The sequence below is a fragment of the Rhinatrema bivittatum genome, chromosome 10 (genome assembly GCF_901001135.1).
Source record: "Rhinatrema bivittatum chromosome 10, aRhiBiv1.1, whole genome shotgun sequence".
NCBI lineage: Eukaryota > Metazoa > Chordata > Amphibia > Gymnophiona > Rhinatrematidae > Rhinatrema > Rhinatrema bivittatum.
Window position 1 is genome coordinate 64,086,482 of NC_042624.1, and position 19,397 is coordinate 64,105,878.

Here is a 19,397-nt window from a genome sequence, read left to right on the forward strand (position 1 = left end):
AGAACAGGTCCTTGCTACAGGATCACTTCCTGCTACACCAGGGTGATGTTCTCCTACTGGGAGACCTTTCTGATCCAAGGCAGCACTGGGGCTGCCAGAATGGATTTGGGACTTAGCTACTATGTCCCTGAAGGTCTCGTCAATGTACGTCTCTGTCTCCCTCAGCTCCTCCATGTAAACCGATTTGATATGAATCTATTCATGAAGGTTGGTATATAAAAGTGTTAAATAAATAAAATAAATAAATAAATAAATTTAAGCGATGACCTCTGCTAATGAACTGAGTTATGCCTTTCGAGGGCACATAATGGACATCAATAGCAAATATGAGATTGGTAGATCCCAAAACAAAAGAGAACTTTTGTTTTAACATAATTTTTTAAAATTGTATTTATACCCTGTTTCCCCGAAAATAAGACATCCCCCAAAAATAAGACCTAGTAGAGGTTTTGCTGAATTGCTAAATATAAGACCTCCCCCGAAAGTAAGACCTAGCAAAGTTTTTATTTGGGAGCATGCCCGTCGCACAGAACACCAGAGCATGCAGCTGTGATTTTTTTACCCTGCAGGATTCACAGTTAGTTGTCATCACAAACCAGCATAACCAGACAACTATTCAGAATATCATAAATGTTCATTTTTTTGTTCAACAATATATGTGAATTCTTCTTCATGGAAAAATAAGACATCCCCTGAAAATAAGGCCTAGTGCATCTTTGGTAGCAAAAATTAATATAAGACACTGTCTTATTTTCGGGGAAACACGGTAACACTGTTCAAGTCTACTGTATTTCCATGGTGTGCAACTCAAAGAATACACTCTTGTGAAAGTAACTGGCAAGGCTCTCCGACATTCAGTAGGATTGCCACAGTGTACATTCACCATGAAATACAGAAAGTCATCAACTGCTTCCTGACTGGCCCCTACAGTTGCTAATTATTCTAATATCTGCATATTACTGCATGAAAGGGAAGAGCAATGGTATCAACCCCTAAAAGGAAGAACTGTGATCATTATATCTTTACTCATTGTAAACAGCATGAGCTATTCAAAATTGTCCCTGTATGCATAGGACTCCACTGATGGGAAGGAGATCAGGTCACCATGCAATGACCACGATTTTTCTTTTCATCTCATTAGTGAGAGCCGACATGTTTGGAATTATTACATTCCACTTAGAAAAAAAAATCCATGTCAAAGAGGTTTCACTCATTTTTTACCCATACACTTCACTGGAGATTCACTCATTTGAACTATTATTATTATTATTTTTATATATCGACATTCATCTCAACTGAGATATCACACCGGTTTACATTCAGGTACTGTAGGTATTTCTCTATCCCCAGAGGGCTTACAATCTAAGTTTTTTGTACTAAATAAGTTTGCCAGAATTTTATTGCTTTGTATAAATTCCCTTCCCACCCCAGCCTTCATTTTGAACTGTAGACTAGAAGTAAATTCTTTCAGGTGCACAGAGCTTCCTGACTGTCAGCTCGATACTGTAAGGCCGCGGTAGAAACAGTGCGGCAGTGTCAGGCGCACCCTTCCTCCCCGCACGCACAGTTCTCTTCACTTAGCGCCCGATACTCTCTTCAAATTGCATGCAAATGCATGCCGCGGCTGCGAAGCCTTAGGCAAGCGTTAGGACCGCGCAACCCATTTTACTGTATAGAGCGCCTATACAGTATCCTGGGTTCGCGGGCCTAACGCTTCACGGCCGCGCTGGTATCTGTTATTTCAAATGTCATTTCAAATGACATTTGAAATGACAGGTACCAGATGTTCCCCGATGCTCAGCAAACTTTCCCCCAGCCCCCGCTTACCTGCCCTGGCCCCGTCCGGTCTCCGGTCCAGCCCGTCCGGTCGCCGGTGCAGCCCGTCCGGTCTCCTGCAGCCCCATCCGGTCCCCTCCTCCCGAAGCAAAAAAAAAAACAAAAAACCGAAAAAGTAGCAAGGCTCGGGCCTGCTACGGTAGTCCCTTCTCCTCTCCGTGCGATTCTCCTCCGTGCGATCCTCCCCTCCCCTCCTCTCCGTGCGATTCTCCTCTCCGTGCGATCCTCCCCTCCCCTCCTCTCCGTGCGATTCTCCTCTCCCCTCCTCTCCCCTCCTCTCCGTGCGATCCTCCCCTCCCCTCCTCTCCGTGCGATTCTTCTTTCCGTGCGATTCTCCCCTCCGTGCGATTTCAGTGCTCAAGGCAGTCACATGCCGTGACTGCCTTGAGCGCTGAAATCGCACGGCCATTCATCCAGGCAGAGGGAGCCGGCCTGCCTGGATGAATGCACGGCAGTGAAGGAATGGCCGTGCGATTTCAGCGCTCAAGGCAGTGAGCGCTGAAATCGCACGGCCATTCATCCAGGCAGAGGGAGCCTCTGCCTGGTTGAATGCACGGCCCCCGCCTGGATGAATGGCCGTGCGATTTCAGCGCTCAAGGCAGTCACATGCTGTGACTGCCTTGAGCGCTGCCGTGCATTGAGCGCTGCCGTGCATTCATCCAGGCAGAGGGAGCAGGAGGCCGTTTTCGCCGCTGGCTCCCTCTGCCCGGATCCTGCCGCCCGTCTGAGACTATCGCGCGTCCACCCGCCCCTGCCGCCGCTTGGAACAGGCGCCCACCCGCCCACGGCCTAGATTTTACACGCGACCACTCGCTCCATGGCTCCCGCCGCCGCCCGCCTGGACCCACGCGGCCCTCCGACAGGTATTTAAAAAAAATATTTTTTTTTTCTGACAGGTTTTTATGTGTCCCACAGCATTACATTTTCTCGATCATCTCTGTATCGCTTTTTTTTTTATTGTGTTTTATTGTGTTTCAGTATTTTAAGTGGTGTCGATGGGTTTGCTACAAGACTCACAGTCCTAACACCTACTAGGGGGAGGCGGTAAACTAACACGTTAAGGCCGCGGCAAAACAGCGGGTTACTAAGGAGATAATATCAGCGCCCGTTACAGTATCGGAGGGGAATAGCTAATTCCTTCATTATACAGCTAATTCGTTCATTTACACATCATCTACATGCTGGGTGCGGAAAGGGTTATGTGTCTATTTTAGGAAGCGCTAAGGACGCGTGAAACTGGAGACTGTATCGCTGGATGGCCTTACTCGTCTGTATTGTGCGCTCCCAGCACGTTACAGACGGGAAATCCTGTAGTTATTACTTACTTTTCTGGTTTCTCGTCAAAGTGAGCTCCCATGTTTCTAATGAACTTCAGCAGGTCAGTGACTGTGTCCTGATAGTACTTCTTATTCTTATTCTTCGCACGCTTTGTATAGAAGCCGTTCATGTCATCCAGAATCTCCTGATCAACCTAAGATATATTAAACAAGAAATCAAGTTTCAGGATCAGCAGGCATTAGGATGTGCGGGAAAAATGTTTTGTTTCATTTTTTTTTTTTGGGTGTTTCTCTATTTATTTTTTGGTTTATTTAATGTTTATTTCAGTTTGTTTTATTTAATGAGCCAAAATAAAGATTACATTAAAAAAAAAAAATAAACTGCACCCCCACTTCTTCCAGTGCCAAAACAGCAAAATTAACCTCCCCATCTTGGGCCTCTCTCTTAAGCCACACCTAAGAAGTCTTTTACCCCTTCCTGCAAAACAGAGAGGCAGGAATAATCTCCAATTGTCCCTGTCCTGCTGGATCCCAGTTTGAGAATGGAACCAGCTGACTCCAAGGCCAGTGCCATTTTGTTGTATAGACCTCAGGGAGAGGATTTCATTTTGCTGTCCTGGCAGCTCTCAATTTTTCTTTGACTTTCCAGCCTTCTCCTGCCAACAGTCCCACCCTTTTCACCCACCTAAAACCCTTTACCCCTGGCTCTGCTGCCTTGACCCATCCCCATAAGCCCTCAAGGACAAGCCAGGAGCCAATAGTCTTATCATGCTCCCCACCATTTCCAGCATTGCTCTAACAGCAAAGTTGTCAGCGTATATTCCTAGAGTTGCTGTTAGAGCAATGCTGGAAGCGGCCGAGAGTACGGTAAAAACTGGCTCATCTCTGGGGTTTTGGGGGGTTTTCAGGTAGGGAAGACCAGAGCCCAGATTTCCCTAAAAATGTTTGTGTGTGTCTGGGAAGGGGGCCTCTGGACACTCTGGCCTGTATCATTTATTTGAGTGGGATGGGGGAATAAATATTTTGGGGTTTGGGGATGGGGGATAGGGCCTACTGGCCCAGAAGGGTTTTTTTTTTTTAAGTTATCTTGTTAAAGCTATCTGGGCACACATACCTGGATAACTTTAGGTGTGCATTGAACATGACTAGAGCTAGCCGGCTATATTTAGCTGGACAGTGCTGATACTTAGTGCTACCCAGCTAAATTTAAGTCCCGCTCCAGAAACATCTTTTTTTTTTTTATTCTGGTAGGTTTTTACCGGGTAAATAATTACCTGGCTAAAAGTTATCCAGTATGCAGGGAAACGTATTTAAAATACCAGGATTTTCTTGCTAAGTCCCAAACTTAAGCTGGACAAAGCATTTTGAATATTCCAATCTAGTCTAATCTAAATGAGTATTTATGTTCCTCTTTTACTTTAATATCAGGCCGATACAGTACCCTTGATTGGACGCGCGTTTTCCCTTACCCCTTATTCAGTAAGGGGCGGAAACCGCGCGTCCAACCCACGGAACCTAATAGCGCCCTCAACATGCAAATGCATGTTGATGGCCATATTAGGTATTCACGCGCGATTCATTAAGTAAAATGTGCAGCCAAGCCGCACATTTTACTTTCAGAAATTAGCGCCTACCCAAAGGTAGGCGCTAATTTCTTCGGGCACCGGGAAAGTGCACAGAAAAGCAGTAAAAACTGCTTTTCTGTGCACCCTCCGACTTAATATCATGGTGATATTAAGTCGGAGGCTAAAAAATGTAAAAAAATAAAATTAAAAAAAAATTGAAATTGGCTGGTGGCTATTAGGTCGAAAACCGGACGCTCAATTTTGCCGGCGTCTGGTTTTCCGAGCCCATGGCTGTCAGCGGGCTGTAGAACCGATGCCGGCAAAATTCAGCGTCGGCTGTCAAACCCGCTGAGAGCCGCCGCTCCTGTCAAAAAGGAGGCGCTAGGGACGCGCTAGTGTCCCTTGCGCCTCCTTTTGTTCGTTTCTACCGCCGGGCCTAATTTAAATACTGTATCGCACGCACAGGCGAGTAGCCTGTGCGCGCGCCGGGAGAGCGGGCGTTTGCCCGCTCTCCCACGGACTTTACTGAATCGGCCCGTATGTAAGTTCAAGGCGGATTACAACAAAAAATAACATCAATGCAATAAAACAAGATAAGCCAAAGAGAATATCACATCAATAAATTAATCTTAATACAATTTAAAACATACTTATCCAAACGTAATAAAATAAATTATTGACCTCACTGTTTTGCCAAAATAAGACAGTATCTTTAAAACAGCTGTTCAGGCGTACATGAATGCGCATATTTATTTATTTATCTTATAAAATCGGCTGGACGCGCATAAACGTGCACACCATTTTATATGGATGCGCGCACGTGCTGCTTCTACCGCGTAAGTGGGAGGATTTTAATATACACGTGCGTGACGCACTTATCAGTTAAAGAAGTTCGTTCCCACTTTGCCCAATTACAGGATAGGACTTCCTAACCCCCTAACTAACCTTTCTTTTACCCTATCTGCCCAGTTTTTCTTTTTTTTTTTTTTTATAACTTTCATGCCATCTTCAGCAGAAGTAAAGTTAGGCGGTAGGGGACCCAGGAGCACACTGGTCTCCATTCAAATTCCTGGAACGCCCATGCCCGCGCCCCGCCCCTTTTTTGGAATTTTTCTTTTGTGCGCATAGCGGGAGATACGCGTGTCCATGGACGCTTCTTAAAACACGCCCGCCACACTGGCCCAAGAGACATGCATTTCTCCCTGATTTGGTACGCGTAGGGCTTTTAAAATCTACCCCTACGTGAGCATAATTTGAAAAGAAACATATTAATGTCACTTAACTATTTTTAATTGAAATGTTATATTTCAAGTTGTACAGACGCTGGAATCCGTAAGCTCCTTGGGTTTCTGCTTCATGCACCGTGATATATTTTAGACCTGTTATAACGAGGGTAACTTTCAAAGGGACTTCTGCATACAAAGGAGCGCTTTACCCGCAGGAATGGTTCTCTAAATAATTGCGTGACTGATTACGCGTGTAAACTTCTGCACAGGCACACGTTCACATGTATTTTCACACGCACAGGAGAGAGGTGTTCCAGGGGGTGGAGTCTGGGCAGAGTTGGGAATTATGCTGCACATGCTTTTTTTATCTTAAAGAGCATGCACATAAATTTTCTCCAGAAAACCTAAGTGCACCAAATAGCAGGTGTAATGGTGTGTGCATAGTTTTTCTGGTTTAATTTTCAGGGCAGTCTTACGCGTGTAAGTCCGCTTTATAAATTGGTGCAAAGTATGGGCATATTTGCCGGCTAACTTATTCACAATGTTACAAAAATGACCCCCAATATATTTTCCTTGGCCCCTCTCACTGTGAAAGCCCCATACACAGATTCCCCTTCAGCTAAGCAAATGCTCCCATTTCACAGGTGTCCCCAGCAAGACATGCCTATGATAAGAAAGGCTCACCCCACTCATCCATGGATCAAAGGTTTTCGTCTTCGTGACTTCTGAATTTTTCAAGGATTTGAAAAGCTGACTATCCTCTACGCGTGATTTAAGATCACTTTCATTTCCGACATCTTGAAGAAATCTGTACCTACTGTAAAGCAAAGGTTACAATGATTTACACTCAGAATCCAATGAGGGTGGACTAAAATAGAATTTTCTGGAGACCTGCATATTAGAAATGCTCCTTGTATACAAGTTTATTCTAGGATTCTGTCTCCATTGTGTGTTTGTCCAAACTGCTTAAAGTGCACAGCCAACTGCATAAAAGATCAGTCTGTTTGACTGAAGGTATTTTATTGAGTTCACCCGTCTTCCAGCTAACTGTATTTGGAAACTTAGAATGATACAAAATTTAAAATGACAAGGTTTAACTTTGGTTCTGATAATGACTGTAAGCAAGCTTAGGGGTGCAGGGATCTGTCTGCTACAAGACATTAACGGTATAAAATACAATGAAGGAATAATATAAAATGTCTCACATACAACTGCCACAAATTCAAGAAGAGAGAAAAAATAACTATATAAATGCCTAAACACAAAATGTAATTCAATTATTCAAGAATGTGGAGTTATGAATGTTTTATAGGGTTGGTATGAATGTTGGTACATATGAAGTAAGTTTTTAATGCTATAGGTATCATGATATAAGATTTGTATACACTTGAATAATTTAATTAAATTTTGTGTTTAGGCATTTATATACAGGTCAATACAGTAAAGTGGGGCCGCAGTTACCCCGCTCCTAACCCGCTTTCTACTCACTTTCCGGCCGCGTTAGCCCTTACTGCGATACACAATCCCCTTTAACCGATTCTTACCGCCTCTTTAAATCCCCGGGTAACCCCTTCCGCACGCGGCATGTATATTAAATGTAAACGATCGAATTAGCTATTCCCTCCCATACAGTAACGCGCGCCCCGACTATCGCTATTTTACCCTGCCGTTTTGCCGCGCGTTTAACCTGCTAACTTACCACCTACCCTTACCCCTGCGTTAGAGGCAGGGGTAAGGGTAGACGGCAAACTTTCCCCCAAAAGGAAACCTCTAAAAACCTAAAATCCTCTCCTCCCCTCCTCCCGAAGCGACTCGACATTACTTTTTGTTGCTTTCTTACTTTTTGTCGCTTTTCAGCCCCTTCCCTTCTCTGCTGCCCTCCGGAGGGGGCAGCCGGCGGCGAAAGCGGCTTGCAGTGTTCCCACACCCCCCCCCCCGCGCAGGTCCTGGTTCTCCTGGCTCGGCCCTCATCAAATTGTGAAGTCAGGTGAGAGCCCACTGTTCTGTGCTTTTCAGCCCCTTCCCTTCTCTGCCGCCCTCCGGAGGGGGGGAGCCGGCGGCGAAAGCGGCTTGCAGCGTTCCCCCCCGCGCAGGTCCCGGTTCTCCTGGCTCGGCCCTCATCAAATTGTGAAGTCAGGTGAGAGCCGACTGTTCTGTGCCCTCTCTAGTCACAGCGCGAGCGGAGCGTACTTTCATTGGCCTGAGCGCCCGTTAATTTGGGCGCTCTGGCCAATGAAAGCACATAGACGGGCATGCATGACGCACGCCGTGACGTCACGCGCGCCCGTCCATGTGCGCCCAAATTGACGGGCGCTCAGCCAATGAAAGCACGTAGACGGGCGTGCGTGACGCACGCCGTGATGTCACGCGCACCCGTCCATGTGTGCCCAAATTGACGGGCGCTGAGCCAATGAAAGCACGCCCGTCTATGTGCTTTCATTGGCTGGAGCACCCGTCAATTTGGGCGCTCCAGCCAATGAAAGCACATAGACGGGCGTGATGCAAGCCGTGACGTCACGCACACCCGTCTATGTGCTTTCATTGGCTGGAGCGCCCAAATTGATGGGCACTCAGGCCAATGAAAGTACGCTTCGCTCCGCTCGCGCCGTGACTGGAGAAGGCACAGAACAGTCGGCACTCACCTGACTTCACAATTTGATGAGGGCCGAGCCAGGAGAACCGGGACCTGCGCGGGGGGGAACGCTGCAAGCCGCTTTCGCCACCGGCTGCCCCCTCCGGAGGGCGGCAGAGAAGGGAAGGGGCTGAAAAGCAACAAAAGGTAAGTTGGCACATGTCGAGCCGCTTCGGGAGGAGGGGATTTTAGGTTTTCATGGGTTAAAGTTGGGATCCACTTCCTGGTGCCTGTCATTTCAAATGTCATTTGAAATGACAGGTACCAGCGCACCCAGGATACTGTAGAGGCGCTGTATTAAGCGCCTATACAGTAAAATGGGTTGCGCGGGCCTAACGCTTCACCTAACGCTTCGCAGACGCGGCTTGCATTTGCAAGCAATTTAAATAGAGTATCGAGCGGTATGTGATCAGAACTGTGCGTGTGGCAAACGAGGGTGCGCCCAGCACTGCTGCACTCTTTCTAACGCGGCCTTACTGTATCGACCTGATAGTTATTTTTCTCTCTTCTTGTATTTGTTGCTACAAGACATTGCCAGCTGCCCTCCCACCTTATTTGTGATCCTTAGTCAGGAAAAGACAAAGTGTATTGTCCTTAGAAACAGACAATCATCGGATACAACTGTATATGAAGCAAGAATCAAGATATAATACTTGATTCTAGATTGATTTCAAAAGCCCATGTTAATAAGCTGGACAAACAGCCATGTTCATTAAAAATTGTTTCCCTCAGAATCATTTAGATCAGTTCTCTAAATACTGTTGCCTGGCTATGTAGACTATTGCAATAGTCTGATAGTGGGTCTTCCAAAAATCTAATTAGTCTCACAGCTAATACAGAATGCGGCAGTTCCATTGCTGACAGGCCAGCTGGTAATTAATCATGTTTACTCCGATATTATTAAATCTTCATTGGCTTCCAATACAGTGGAGAGAACAATTTAAGCTAGTGGCTGTAATTTTAAATTATTGCATGGTGAGCAAACTAGCTCATTAAAAGGGAAACTACTAACATATGTGCCTGGGTGATCACTAAGGGGCAGATTTTAAAAGCCCTACATGCGTAAGTCCAGAAGGCGCAACTTATAAAATAAAGGTATGGGGGGATTTTTAGGTAGGGCTGGGGGGCAGGTGGGGGGGCGGAAGGAAGGAAAGTTCCCTCCAAGGCCGCTCAGATTTCGGAGCGGCCTTGGAGGGAACGGGGAAAGCCAGCAGGGCTCCCCAAGGGATCGGCGCTCGCAAGGTGCACTATTGTGCACCCAACCAAGTTACAATGTAAACCGATGTGATATTCCAGATCGAACACCGGTATATAAAAACAAATAAATAAATAAATCTAACTGTTTCAGTACATATTTTTCTAGTACCTTGGCTAAAGTTGGCAATGTAGAAATTTATAACGCACACGTTATAAAATCGGGCATACACTTGTGTGCCCTCGCGTAGGTATTAAAATCCGGCCCTAAGATCCCAGGGCACAAATTTTAGAATGAAGCTCACAGTTTTGTACTTTGCTGAGGCATTTGCTTGATGTATCAATAATATTGTATTTTATTTTCAGGACCAGTGCTAGTTTTTTTGCTGCCTGTGCGAACAATGACTGTACTGCCCCCCCCCCCCCCCCCCCCCCCCCCCGTTCATTCATTGTCTCTCCCAGTCTCACCCAAAAATATACCAGTTCCCTCCAGTGATACAAAATTTAAAAACTGACACCACCATTCTTCTCCCCCAACAAACCTTATAGCCTTGCACAACGCCCCCCCCCGACTCCAAGCTCTCCCCTCGGCCCACTTCACAGTTAAAAGTTATGGGGTATATTTTTAAAAACTGTGCGATCGCGTACTTTTGTTTGCGCAGCAGGAGCAAACAAAAGTACGCTGGATCGGCGCGCGCAAGGCTGCCGATTTTGGGCAGCCGGCGCGCGCCAAGCCGCGCAGCCTGCCTCCGTTCCCTCCGAGGCCACTCCGAAATCGGAGCGGCCTCGGAGGGAACTCTCTTTCGCCCTCCCCTCACCTTCCCCTCCCTTCCCCTCCCTTCCTCTACCTAACCCACCCCCCCGGCCCTATCTAAACCCCCCCCTACCTTTATCCATGGATTTTCGCCTCCCGGAGGGAGACGTAAATCCACGTGCGCCAGCGGGCTGCTGGCGCGCCGAGACCCGACCCGGGGGCGGTTCCGGAGGGCACGGCCACGCCCCCGGAACGCCCCCGGGCAGGCGCCACGCTCCGGGCCCGCCCCCCAAACGCCGTGCCACGCCCCCCAAATGCGGCGTCACTTGGCGACGCCCCCGACACGCCCCTATTCAGAAACCCCGGGACTTACGCGAGTCCTGGGGTTCTGCGCGCACCGGCGGCCTATGGAAAATAGGCGCGCCGGCGCGCAAGGCCCTGCTCGCATAAATCCGGGCAGATTTACGCGAGCAGGGCTTTTAAAATCCGCCCGTATGCATTTATAACAACATTTTACATGAAAAATATCAAAGTACCATATTCTGAGGTAAAAATATCACTTAAATTATATTTACATGCACTGCTGTGATGCCAACCTGAAACCCCTGCAAAAACACACTTGGAACCCATATGGTATTAGGCCTATTGTAACGTGTGTTTTGTGGGCTTGACCCTCTGAAAGCCCTAAAACACCAATACCCTTCCTGTTAGGAGAATACCTCACCTCAGTCACACATGCAGAACATAAACAGACCCTCACCAAATACAGAATAGAGCAACCATAAAGCAGAAATATAAAAGTGAAAAAACCTGACCTGGACACTACAAGAAGCCACACTCTCTATGCAGTCAACAATAAAAAAACAGAACCATCACCATTCCTCAAACATTTAACAATAAAATCAAGAAATAAATACATCATCATTATAGTAAAAACATACTAATAATAACATTCCAAAAATAGATGACAAATAAAAGATCGAATAATTAAAAATTCACATACAATTTTTTTTTAAATGTCCCAAACACCAATAAAATATTTCAAAACATCAGCCACATTAAATAACACCTGAAAAATAAAACTAAAACAGATTGTAAAAATTCACGCTCTCCATACCTGAGAACCTTTGATTTCCAGCCATCCTGAGATTGTTGTGGATTAGTGGGAATGGGATACACAAAGGAAAATTAGTTTCTTACCTGATAATTTTCGTTCCTGTAGTACCACGGATCAGTCCAGACTGCTGGGTTTTACCTCCCCTCTAGCAGATGGAGACAGAGATGTTTTTAAAACAAAGCCCCGCCTTATATAGGACAGTGCCACCTACAGTCCGGCAGTATTATGTAATGTCAGAGCATGATGGCTCCCTTAAGATACCATAACTATGTACACTAACTCTTAAACTAGAAAAATGACAACCGGGTCACTGAACCAGTCTAAGATCTGAACCTATAGAACCACTCAAGGATAATCAAACCAATTCTCTGCAGAAAAAACACAAGTGGACTCTCCTCCATGATTATGACTCTGCTTGGGCGGGATTCTGGACTGATCCGTGGAACTACAGGAACAAATGTTATCAGGTAAGAAACTAATTTTCCTTTCCCTGTACGTAGCCGCCCTACAGATCTCCTTTGGGGAAACCAAGTGACACTCCGCCCAGGAGGCCGCTTGAGACCTAGTAGAGTAGGCACGGAGCCCAACTGGAAGAGGTCTACCTCGTAGCAAATATGCCGAACCGATAGCCTCCTTCAGCCAACGAGCAATGGCAGCTTTGAAAGCCATATGACCTCGTCGAGGACCATTCTATAGCACAAAAAGATGATCCGACATACAAAAATTGTTAGTAACCTCCAAATACCGGAGTAATGCCCTGTGAACATCCAGCTTACATAACTCCCCGGCCAAAGGATCTGAACAGTCCAGGTCCCCAAAGGCTGGAAGCTCCACCAATTGATTGACATGAAAGGAAGACACCACCTTCGGCAGAAAGGAAGAAACTGTCCGCAAAGACACCCCCGAACCGGAGATCCGCAAAAAGGGTTCCCTACAGGAAAGAGCTTGGACACTCTCCGCGCCGAGGTAATGGCTACCAGAAAAATCACCTTCAAGGTAAGATCCTTCAGGGTGGCCCTCTTTAAAGGCTCAAAAGGCCCAGCACACTAGGCCTTAAGCACCAAATTCAAATTCCAAGATGGACAAGGCTGTTTGACCGGAGGACGCAAGTGTGCTACTCCTCTAAGGAAACGAGCTATATCCGGATGCGTCGCCAACGGCCCACCTTGTACCGAACCACGCAAACAACCAAGAGCTGCTACCTGGACTCGCAACGAACTGCACAACAAGCCCTTTGACAAACCATCTTGCAGAAAACACAGAATGTCTGACACTGAAGCTCGAATTGGCGAAACATCTCGTTCTAGAAAACAGCATTCAAAACTTTCCACATTCTGACATATGCTAGATTAGTGGATGTCTTACGTGAGCAGAGGAGAGTGGACACTACCGCTGGAGAATAACCTTTGCGAATTAGGCAGCGCCTCTCAAAAGCCATGCCACTAGACAGAAGCGATCGATTTCTTCCAAACAAACGGGTCCCTGGTGAAGTAGGTCTGGGATCTCTGGGAATCGTAGTGGACCCGCCACAGCTAGATTGAGGAGGTCCGCGAACCACGCTCTCCTCGGCCATTTTGGGGCTACCAGAATGACTCGGGCCGGGTGACGCTCTATCCGTCGGAGCACCCTGCTGATCAGTGGCCAAGGTGGAAATATGTATAGTAGCATGCCCGTAGGCCATGGTAATACCAGGGCATCTACCCCTTCTGCTCCCGTTTCCCAGCAATGAGCGTAGAACCTCGGAGCCTTGGCGTTTTGAAACGTTGCCATGAGATCCATGCTGGGTCTGCCCCATGCAACACAAATGCGCTGAAAAGCGTCGTCCGCCAACTCCCATTCACCGGGGTGGAGATGGTGCCGGCTGAGGAAGTCCGCTTGCACATTGTCCACTCCTGCGATGTGAGACGCCGCAATGCTGACTAAGTGTTGTTCCCCCAGTTGATCAATCAACGAGCTTCTACTGCCACCGGATGGCTTCTGGGTCCCCCTTGGCAGTTGATGTACGGCACCGTGGTCGCATTGTTTGTCAAGACCCGGACTGCTCTTCCTTGCAGAAGAGGACCGAATGCTTGTAAAGCTAACCGCACTGCTCGCGTCTCCAGCCGATTGATCGACCACTGAGATTCCTCGGGGGGCCACTATCATATCCCCCCTCAGCCGTCTCTTCTCCAAGCTGAACAGCCCTAACCTCTTCAGCCTTTCCTCATAGGGGAGCTGTTCCATCCCCCTTTATCATTTTGGTTGCCCTTCTCTGTACCTTCTCCATTGCAACTATATATTTTTTGAGATGCGGCGACCAGAATTGTACACAGTATTCAAGGTGCGGTCTCACCATGGAGCGATACAGAGGCATTATGACGTTTTCCGTTCTATTAACCATTCCCTTCCTAATAATTCTTATTTGCCTTTTTAACTGCTGCAGCACACTGAGCCGACAATTTTAAAGTATTATCCACTATGATGCCTAGATCTTTTTCCTGGGTGGTAGCTCCTAATATGGAACCTAACATCGTGTAACTACAGCAAGGGTTATTTTTCCCTATATGCAACACCTTGTATCATCATATTTTGGACATTTAAATCCTGCAATCAGTGACGTAGAACAAGGACATTGTCTGATAGCACAATGTGAGATATCTGTCTGGAACTGAACACCATGAACAGATAAGTTGGCTACGTTTTCCCTGATGTAGTGTTTGATACCAAATATCAGCTGATGTCAGTTTTCAGAGTGGGTGCATACATTTATAACTGCTATATTTGGATTTAAGAAGATATATTTTATCTGTATAAAAAAACATTAAAACATCTTTTGGGGTAAATGATAGAGAAGACTGGCTCGGAGTATTGAAGGTCTGAGGTGTTTTACTGGCTTGCTGTCATCCCTACATATTAGACACCAAAATAGTCCAAGTGTAAGCTTTATTTGGATGGAGACGTTGAATTTAAACAAGTGCCCGACTCAGGCCGAGTTTCGCCCCAGTTGGGGCTGCCTCAGGGGCTAGGAACAATAAATACATAATATCAATAAAAATAAAAGCAAAGTAGGACATACATAAATAAATTATAAACATTTTAAAACAAATTAAAAACTTAACAAAGTTTAAATACAAAAGGTACCACTGATAAAAGCACAGATAAAACAGCACAAATAAAAGAACATAAATATGACTTAAAGGAAACAGATCAGGGTAGAATGAAAATATGGTGTCAGACCTATGTTTGTTTTTAAAGGGCTTCTCAGAAGATTTACCAAGTTACACAGTGGCGATATGGTATCAGAAGGTTTTATTGATTGACAAGTGTGTACTATACGTAACCAAATATTGTTTATAACATTTCAAAATAATTTTATTTTTTATAACTGAAATAAGCTACTTTTATAAGTCATTTTTGATAACGGCTATGTTTTGACCAAGGTTTTACATGTAAATTAGTTCAGTATTTGCTTACAAACTTAAGAAGGTCTTATTTATAATGAATATCTAAGTAGGACACAATATGTCTATTATTAGGTAGGTAACCTTCATATTTTAGCATAAAGTGTGTCTTTTTGGTTTTAATATTTAATTGTGTTTAATAGATGCAATTCAAATTGTTTGCATATTGTTTTAGATCAATTCGATTTACCACCCGCGTCTAATTTAACATACGGGCATTTTTCTAGCCACTCCCAATGGTCATGATTGACAGGTTTTTTGGCACGATTCTTAACTCTATTTAAATGAATACACCGTCTTAGCAGCACTTTTTAAATGTCCATGCTGTATCGGAAGGGAGACTATTCGCCACTAAATCAACAATAAAGTAAGTTATATTAGACTTAAGACTCTTACGCAATTTTTTTAGTAATTTTTTTTTGGTCGGGTTCACTAGCATGTAGTTATGAGACGCTCACAAAATTGGCAGTCAAACTTTTAAAGTTATGCACGGAAGTTTATTTTAACCTTGGTAGTATTTAATCATGAGCGGTTGTATTATGCACTTTACCCCGTTTTTTTAGCTTTGAAATGAATGGCATAGTTTTTACTTTTCATTTTTTGACTATTCAGCAACCATTCGTGAGCATTTAGTTGTTTAGATATCGACAATATCAGGCACTGTAGTGTGTATATATAAGTTGTCCCTTACTAAAAACAAGATAAGAGATGAATCTCTATCAGTATTTTTTTTTGATAAATCGCCCATTCTACAGATTTTAAATGAATATACTGCCCCAGTAGCACTTTATGAGCGGCTGTATCATCTACTTTACCTGGTCCATAGCCTTGGATTGAACGGCATAAGTTTTTACTTTCTGTTTTTAGAGTATTCAGCAACTATCCGTGGATATTTAGTTGTTGAGATATCGACAATATCAGGCACTGCACTGTATATATAAGTTGTCCCTCATAAAAAATAAGATGAGAGATTAGCCTCTATCAGCATTTTTAATGAACAAATTGCTTATTCTACAGATTTTAAATAATATATTGCCCTAGTAGTACTTTATGAGTGGCTGTATCACCTATTTTACCTGGTTCATAGCCCTGTATTGAACGGCATGTTTTCACTTTTCGTTATATTTGGGAATTAAGCAACCATCCGTTTGCATTTGGTTGTACGGATATCTATAAAACTATGCACTGCACAGCACACATAAGCTATCCCTCACAAAAGATAAGATAAGAGATGAACCTTTTTTTGGAATCTTTTAATGGACAAATGGCCCATATAACAGATCTTTAGTTTTTTCACTGTATGTTATGTCCAGAGTTACTATTTTTTTGCTTCTTGATTCACAGATCACCAGATGATTAAAGTAATTGGTGTATTTATTCCAAGACTGTTTTCAGATATATATATAAAGTGATCAACTTCACACAGGTACAAACATAGGTCTGACACCATATTTTCATTCTACCCTGATCTGTTTCCTTTAAGTCATATTTATGTTCTTTTATTTGTGCTGTTTTATCTGTGGTTTTATCAGTGGTACCTTTTGTATTTAAACTTTGTTAAGTTTTTAATTTGTTTTAAAATGTTTATAATTTATTTATGTATGTCCTACTTTGCTTTTATTTTTATTGATATTATGTATTTATTGTTCCTAGCCCCTGAGGCAGCCCCAACTGGGGTGAAACTTGGCCTGAGTCGGGCACTTGTTTAAATTCAACGTCTCCATCCAAATAAAGCTTACACTTGGACTATTTTGGTGTCTAATCTGCTTTGTTGCCCAAACGGCTTTTTTAGACAACCTACCCTCCTGTTTTATCAATCCCTACATATTATACTTTGTATATATGAATGTTGGTATGTTGATTTTGGATTATCACGTTGACTCTCTTTTTGATTGATGGGCACTGATGAGCAAAGTAGGCACTTTTTAGTTTGAATAGAATAAGATTAATATTTATTTTTGAATGATGATCCTTTTTCCATAACTGGCTTGCCTATATGGAAGGGGATTACATCTAGAACATGGTTGTATTCTGAAGAATGGGCATTCTTCAATGTACTCTCTAGTGGTATGGAAGTGAGGGCAGAGGAGAAGTTGTAAACGTTCTGATATGTGCTTTTAAAAATGCAAACTTCTCACCTGTTATGACTCCAAAAAAAGGGATGTTTGCAGAAATCAGTCACAGACGAATACTCATTTGGAGAAATTAGTTTGTTTATGAGATCCCTTGCTTCTTCAAAATCCTCCACTGTATCTGGACATGCTGCCTTTATATCCATTTCATCATCTGGTTGGAAGGAAGCCTCTCCTCTTGTTACCACATACAAGACAAGGTTTGCCAAGGCCTGGGAGGGATAACAAAATATTTTATACTTGTGGGATATCCATCTTTCCAGCATAAGAAGCCATCCCCAATAGCTGTCCATGGTGTTGTGTTATATTATAAAGAAGCAGAATGTGTAAAGAACCTGGAAAGAAGTTTACTTGTCAACATTCATTGCTTAATACTGTGCTTAATGTAGCACACCAAAAGAAAACAAACCTCCAAAGTCCACCCCACTCAAAATCTTAGTGGACCAATTTGGTGCCAAGAGTGATTATAAATTATTGGTGGAAGGTGGTAGTTTCATATATGGCTCCAACAAGATACCATCCAGGTTACCGTGGCCCAACTTATGATCATAAACTAACACCAACCAACCTAGTCTCTTAATAGTCTATTGTCCCCAGGTGCAGAATGCTACTCGATAGCGCCATAATAATATTTATTTTACTCTTCAGGGCTGGAACCGTTCCAGGCTAGCTTGAACACTGACTCTTATTTCCAGGGCCTGGGGAGGGGGGAGATTACTCCCAAGGTCCCAAGTGATAAAGGCGACATCTCATGTTCCTGTTCTTGTCCCTGTGGAAGGGTAATCATATGTCCCAGTGTGTGCTAGGTGTGCCCAATAAAACAACTGGAGCCACTGTGTTAGTGTCCAAGTTAAAGTCTTTACTGTTGAAAATGTATGAAAATAGCACACACGTTAATCCACAGCATCACAGTATATGTTTCTTTTACAATCTCCTCCTCAATCTGTGCAAGAATGTCTGATGCCAAGATAGGGGAACTTCTACCCTCCAGGACTTGTAAAAAAAAAATTGAGTCCTCGGGTGGGCAGGGTGTCCTTTGGATGGGCAGATCACCTCTTTCAACTGGCAAAAATACAAAGTTGCTGTTCCTGCACAGAGAGATAAATACTCTCTCTCCCCAGGGGTTTAAAAGCATCAGACGAGTGTCTTCAAGGTTGTTAGGCTTTACCATTACTAAGAGTCAGTTGATTCCCCGGTCTTCTTTCTTTATTTCTGACATAGTTCTTTTTATCTTCTGTTTTGATCCCTGATAGGAGGAATCCCCTGAAGCAGGACTCTCTGTGCTTCCATCAGGGCAGAAAGGGCAGCCAGAACTTCCTCCTGGATCCTGAAACCAAATCATTCCAAAAACTGAGAATAACACCGAAGTATATCCTTGCTACAGGTCACCACCATTTCAGGGGCAGTGTTAGGAGGGCAGTCCTTGCTGGTGTCGGTGGGTAGCCCTCTGGCCACTCCACAAGCCCTTTCAGACTACAGGCAGTGATGTGGATCCCTGTGTGGTGAGACAGCAAGAAGCACCACCGCTGAGCCTGACCACAAGCGGAAGTGCCAAAGAGGAACCTGGGGAGGCTTCACCTATACTAACTGTCGTTCCCTCAGGTTGATCCCTTTATGCAGATGGCCAGCAAGACGTAGGCGGATTCCAAGACACAATCAGGCCCAGGCAGAAGCCAGGAGGCAGTCCTGGGTCAAGGCAGACAGCAGGCAAGCAGAATCCAGTCACCAGTCTGGGGTCGAGGCAGGCAGCAAGCAGGCAGAATCCAGAACAGTCCAAGGTCAAGACAGGCAGCAAGCAGGCAGAATCCAGAACAGTCCAAGGTCAAGACAGGCAGCAAGCAGGCAGAAAGGTCCAAGGTCAACATAGGCTGCAAGCAGGTAGGAGCAGCGTCAGAACCAGGCACACAGAAAGCGAGGCAGGAACCAGGAACAAGCAAAGGAACCTGTTGCCAAGGCAAAGAGTCCACGTACTGGCAGGCTAAGTAATCTTGAGCGTGTGACATCATCATCAAGGCAACAACCCAACTCTCTCGCCAGAATGCGCAGAATCATGTGCACAGATGCACACGCCCTATACATCTCTTTGCTGCATCCTAATAATATACACGTCAGAGCATGCAATGGTGGCTCCCTGCTGCACAGAGAGTGTCCGAAGCTGAGGAGTCTGGGAAGATGGCTGAATTCTAACAATACCCCCTCTCCAAAGTCTTCCCAATTTCCTGGG

At 44.7% G+C, this 19,397-nt stretch overlaps 1 protein-coding gene across 2 annotated transcripts in view; it reads right to left on the bottom strand.

Annotated features, from left to right (window-relative positions):
- The window catches only part of RNASEL (ribonuclease L), a 59,133-nt gene that overhangs the window by 9,929 nt on the left and 29,807 nt on the right, over window positions 1-19,397 (bottom strand). For both annotated transcript variants that reach the window (XM_029618587.1, XM_029618588.1), the window contains exons 4-6: window positions 17,180-17,385; window positions 6,589-6,721; window positions 3,162-3,307 (exon numbers count right to left, since the gene is read on the bottom strand). In XM_029618587.1, the coding sequence (XP_029474447.1) occupies window positions 3,162-3,307; window positions 6,589-6,721; window positions 17,180-17,385 (485 nt within the window). The remainder of the gene's footprint in view (window positions 1-3,161; window positions 3,308-6,588; window positions 6,722-17,179; window positions 17,386-19,397) is intronic.